The sequence below is a fragment of the Pteropus vampyrus genome, unplaced genomic scaffold (genome assembly GCF_000151845.1).
Source record: "Pteropus vampyrus isolate Shadow unplaced genomic scaffold, Pvam_2.0 Scaffold166, whole genome shotgun sequence".
NCBI lineage: Eukaryota > Metazoa > Chordata > Mammalia > Chiroptera > Pteropodidae > Pteropus > Pteropus vampyrus.
The window spans coordinates 2039023-2044006 of NW_011888947.1; the positions used below are offsets into that span (position 1 = coordinate 2039023).

The 4984-nt window shown below is 51.0% G+C and overlaps 1 protein-coding gene across 1 annotated transcript in view; it reads right to left on the reverse strand.

Annotated features, from left to right (window-relative positions):
* GSE1 (Gse1 coiled-coil protein) overlaps nt 1-4984 on the reverse strand; it is a 432056-nt gene that overhangs the window by 9118 nt on the left and 417954 nt on the right. Inside the window, exons 11-14 of the mRNA XM_023536674.1 lie at nt 4807-4984; nt 3242-3355; nt 2038-2409; nt 124-402 (exon numbers count right to left, since the gene is read on the reverse strand). Coding sequence (XP_023392442.1) covers nt 124-402; nt 2038-2409; nt 3242-3355; nt 4807-4984 — 943 coding nt within the window. The remainder of the gene's footprint in view (nt 1-123; nt 403-2037; nt 2410-3241; nt 3356-4806) is intronic.

Here is a 4984-nt window from a genome sequence, read left to right on the forward strand (position 1 = left end):
CCAGCGCTATCACTTAGAAACAGTCCCTAATGGTGGCAGTGAAATCCTGCACTGACTGGTCTGTTAAGCTCCTTCCACCTTCTTTACCGGGCCCTTGATGCACTCTCCCCAACCCCTTTGTACCTTCTATGTGTTCCTGGTAAGCTTCAAAAATTGCCTCAATCCCTTGCCACTTGCGCCTGGGGGGTTCCTCGTCATCCTCTTCTCCATCTTCATCCTCCTCCTCTTCCGAGTCCTGGTCCATCTCCTGTATGAGGGGGCCCTTCCTCACGGCTGGGGGCTCCTGCTGCCCGTTGTGCTGGGGCAGAGGAAGCCGGCTCGAGGACTGTAGCTCCGGAATGTTGTAGTGGACGGACGTGTCAACCTTGTGGTTCTGCTCCGCAGACAGCACAGCTACGCTCCCTGGGGAGGAGAGAGAGGCTCGTCACAGCCTGTGGGGACCTTGTGCCGGGGGAGGAACAGGGTATGGCGGAGAAGGGGTGGGTTACTCTGCCTTAGGCAAGAGTCAGTGTGACTGCAGGTCTCACAGCAGACTAGAAGATGGAGAGGCCTGTGCCCTGCAGCGATCGAAGACAGCACCTGAAGGAATGGTGAGAGCCACAGAGAGGATGGCACGCCTGGATTCCGATCAGTCGTAGTATGTGTAGGATCTCAGCTAAATTCATCTCCGAGCTGTGAGGCTTAGTTTATAATTGGCCCTCAGCAATGATCAGTCCCCTTCCTCTGGTGAGACCTAGGTATTTCAGTCCCTGAGCATATGTGGTGTTCTGCCAACTAGGAGTTGGCTAACTAACTGATGCGGGGACCTATCGAGACTAGGTCTGCTCTGTCTCGGGGCGTGGCCCTGCTGGTGGTGTTCCAACAGGAGCACGCTGCCTCCCCGTGCAGACGGCAGCCTCATAGAGTCCAAGACCTGCTCCACCACTGGACTTGTACCGCTCAACTGGGCATTGGCCGGATGACTTTAAAATCCTGAGGAAACAGTCAAGTGTCGTGTCACTGAAGGGCTGAAATAAAACAAGGCACGAAAAACGTGCCCTGGGGCCACACAGAAGCCCGTTAGGTGTCTTGGAAGGAGCCCAGAGATATTTACCCTAGTCATGAAGTCAAAACATTTTCCTTCTTGAAGAATATGCTTTCAATGAAATTCATGACAAACATCCAATAAAGCACTCCTCCTGATTTTCGAGGAGTCATTTTTAATCACTGCCAAAACCACTGCCCTTTGCTTTCTGGGTATCATCTCTGTTGACAGCATTAACTTACCTGAATGATACTGACACCATGTTAGTATTTATTCAGCTTTTAAAACTGGTAGTATAAAGATTTAAAAATGTTTTTTGGCATAACCAAATTATTTTCTTCTGGCTACTGATGTACACGAAAATTTATTTAATGCCCAGTCATTACTTAATCATTGAGGATTCTTTTCTAATCAATTTCAAGCTTTGAGTCAGTGGAAATAAAGTGTATAAACTTCTGTTCTCCAGCCATCAGCGACTTTCACAAAAAAAGTCTGAAAGAAGCGAACCTAGAGGCCCACACGTGGGGCTAGAGCAACCATTAGGTCACAAAATGCTTGCCGGGCCTGGTGGAACACTCACTGAATTTAGTTAGGAAAGGATGGGGAGATTTCCAGGTGAGTCTGTTTTGGGGACACTGGGAAATCACTCAGCTGTAAGACACATGGATCCCATTTTTGCCGGAAAGGCGCCTTACCTGGCCTTACTAAAAGGAAATGCTTCTACTAAACTCAGATGCCATCACTTGCTAAATTTTCCCCAAGTGTGGTCCACAGACCGGCAGCATCAGCATCACCTAAGCACCTGCTAGAAATGGAGACTCTTGGGCCTCACCCCAGACCTGCTGAGGCAGAATCTGCCTCTAATGACCTCCCCAGGTGCCTCGTGCACACTGAAATTCCAGAGGGGCAAGCCCATGGCTGGCGCTGAGTGACTGCTGGTGCCCTAGGAACGTTAGCCTGGAGCAATAGCTACAATAACACAGGACCAGAGCAGGGATGGGCAGCCTCCTTACCTTTGTGCTTCTGCAGGGCCTTCTGGGTGGACTGTAGCACGGACTCGTGGAACTGATGTGCAAACTCTTCCGCCATGAAGGGCTCCCATGGCTTGCTCTTCCCGTTGATGCTGTGGGACAATGGCACGGGAATGTCCTTGGGTGTGGGGCCCCTGATGTAATGCAGCATGCTCAGGCTCTTCTTGCCCCCAGGGGCCTCGCTCAGTCTGGCCTTCTCGCCACTGGCAGGAGCCGGCTCCTGGAGTCGCGATAGCTCCTGAGGCCGGAGCTGTTCCAGTCTCCCAGGCTCCGTGGCCTTTGGGACGTCAGACAGGGAAGCAGCAATACCCACAGGCTTCTCCATATCCAGAGAGGCTGGCTGCGTGGCTGGTTCTTTTAGAGACAGAAAGCGAGGAAAATGTTAAGAGCTGCAAGTGACCAGGTGGACCCCGACCTCTAGAGCTTACTTTTTACAAAGACCTAGTACAAAGGACTAAGACTCAAGGACATTAAATGTCAGTGCGCATTCTGTGGTCTTAAGAAGGGGTGTGGTAGCAGCAAGTCCATCCTTGAAAGGCACTCTAGGAAGGCATCTGGGAAGAAAAAGAATCTGAAGGAAGAAACAACTTGCTTCAGGTTATCCAAAAAGTAGGAAGTTATATAGCCCAAGCCGATAAGAAAGACCACGTGAGGAGGCGGAAAACAGGGCCAGACCATCAAGATTTCCTGTTCCATTCAGCAGTGCAGCGATGTGTAATCAAAGCCATAGGAGAGGAAGTATGAAAGCAGGTGGTGCAGAGGCCTGGAAGGCAGAATGAGCAAGACAGACCCGGGAGAAGAGTGCCAACGAAGGGCAGACGGGAGCAGCAGAGCCGAAGCAGTGGCACTGAGACCTGGGACACCGGGCTTCGGTGGCTCAGGCCACCACTGGACTGACGGACGATGGCTACAACTAGACCGACCACCAGACAAGAGTCCTGCGGAAGCCAGGACCCTCCCCCTTAACTCTCCGAGCCCTGACCGCCAACTCTCATGTTCCATCCCGAGGAAGTCCTTCACAATCCTGCAGGAAGCTTGTATGAGAGAGATGGAAAGAAACACGTTCTGTCTCCAGGAGGAAAGATTCAAGATGAAGACCTTGAGCAGCTGCTTTTGACCCTGCGCAGCCCACACGACAGTCCTGGGCGGTGGCGGATGGGGCTGTCCTTCCCGCCCTGGGCCTTACCGCTCAGGGAGACAGCAGGACTGTCCCTCGGAGAGTTTCTGAGTGAGTCTGCCACTGCTGCTGACAGTGCCTTCTGCTTCATGGCATGGAGCATTTCGACAAGTTTCTCTTTGTCTATGAGAAAAGCAGCCTGAGATTAACAAGACAGTTGCATCACTTCTGAGAGGGAAGGGGAGCAGGATTCTAGCCCAGGCTGTGACTGGCAGGTGCAAGTCCTTTAAACCAAGAAAAAATGAAAGCAAGCACCACGGGGACAGGTGGTGCTTAAAGGAAGAAACGTTCATGTTAAGAGTGAGCCCAGATTCCTCTCACCTTTTACTACATAACATTTCAGATGTATTCCAAAAATAGCTGTGTGTATAGGCGATGACAACTATATGAAATAATGAGTACCTATGCTTTTCCAAGGTGACTCCTGAGGATGCATTCTCATTTAAAAGACAAAAAGTTGGCCCGAACACAAGAAAACAACCTGAAGATCCACACAGCACCTCTGGAAGCACAGGCTGCTTCCAGGCATACTCTTCCCCACGCCTTCCGGCACGCGAGTGCAATTCCTACGATGGTGGCATTTACTGAAAAGGAAGGGACCCTTGTGATGTTCGATGACACAAATTCCTGCTGCAGTGGCACTTCTTGCGGAGACTTAAATGGCCACATCACCAGTGGCTTCCTTTAGGAATTAAGTCAGGCGAAAAGATGCTTTTTACGAACAGAACAATGCATTTTCCCTGGGATTGGTACTCAACACGTCACTGCCCCGCCCCCCATCCATCTAAGGAAAAGCAAGAATTCCAGTTTATGGGTTAAAGACAAAAGGTAAACCATTACACTCCAATAACGAAGGAGAAGCAACCAAATGACCAAGAGCACTTCTGTTTTCTTTCATTTTGCCTTCCATCCAGGGAGAGGTGACCAGGTGTCAGCAAGGAGGATCTGGAAGTATGCAAATGAGCACTCCAGAGAGGCCAAATTCTCACATGAACTACCATGTCTTTACACCATGGATTCCAGTGCAGTCAGCCCCAATGTGGCTGATCTGGAAGCATCTTTCAGGACAAACCATCCACTTGCAACGTGCATTGGCTCTGCCTGGCAGCCACAGACCACCAGTCTCCTGTCATCAGAACACAGAGCCCAGTGGGCCATGTCAGTGGCCCAGCAAGAGGGAATGCCAGCTACCAGGGAGCCTGGAGTGCCCTGCCATAGGAGGGCGCACCTGTACCTTGTGCCCAGGGGATCACCAAACCCACCTTCAGGTGCTAGATGTTACAAGTGACAAGAGCAGATTTATAGAACAAACACAGCAAGTCTTTTTTTTTCCATCCAAGATGAAATAAGAGAAAATGGGCTTTGAATGGGGCAATTTGAGTTTCAGATGGAGAGAAAGAAGAGATACTGAGGCAGGTCTGTGAGAGCAGAGGGGCTGTTTCCTTGGGGGTCCCAAGGGAGTAAGAGAGGCCCAGGACTGAAGTGTTTTCAGATTCTGCCTGGAACGTGGGTCCAGGAAGTCCCCAGGAGTCTATGGGCCACACCCCGCAAGGCCCAGGTGAGGCCCTCCCTACCTTTCCTCTTCTCAGCGCTGATATGGGTCAGGTTGAAGATGGTCAGGAACTTCTTTTTCTCTTCGAAGTTGGGGCTGTTGTTCATCTCATCAGGACTATAGCGAGTAAATAGGGCCAGTCTTGGGGAAGGTGTCTGCCGCTTGTTCTGAATCGTCGGGGGCGACGGGCTTCTCTCTCT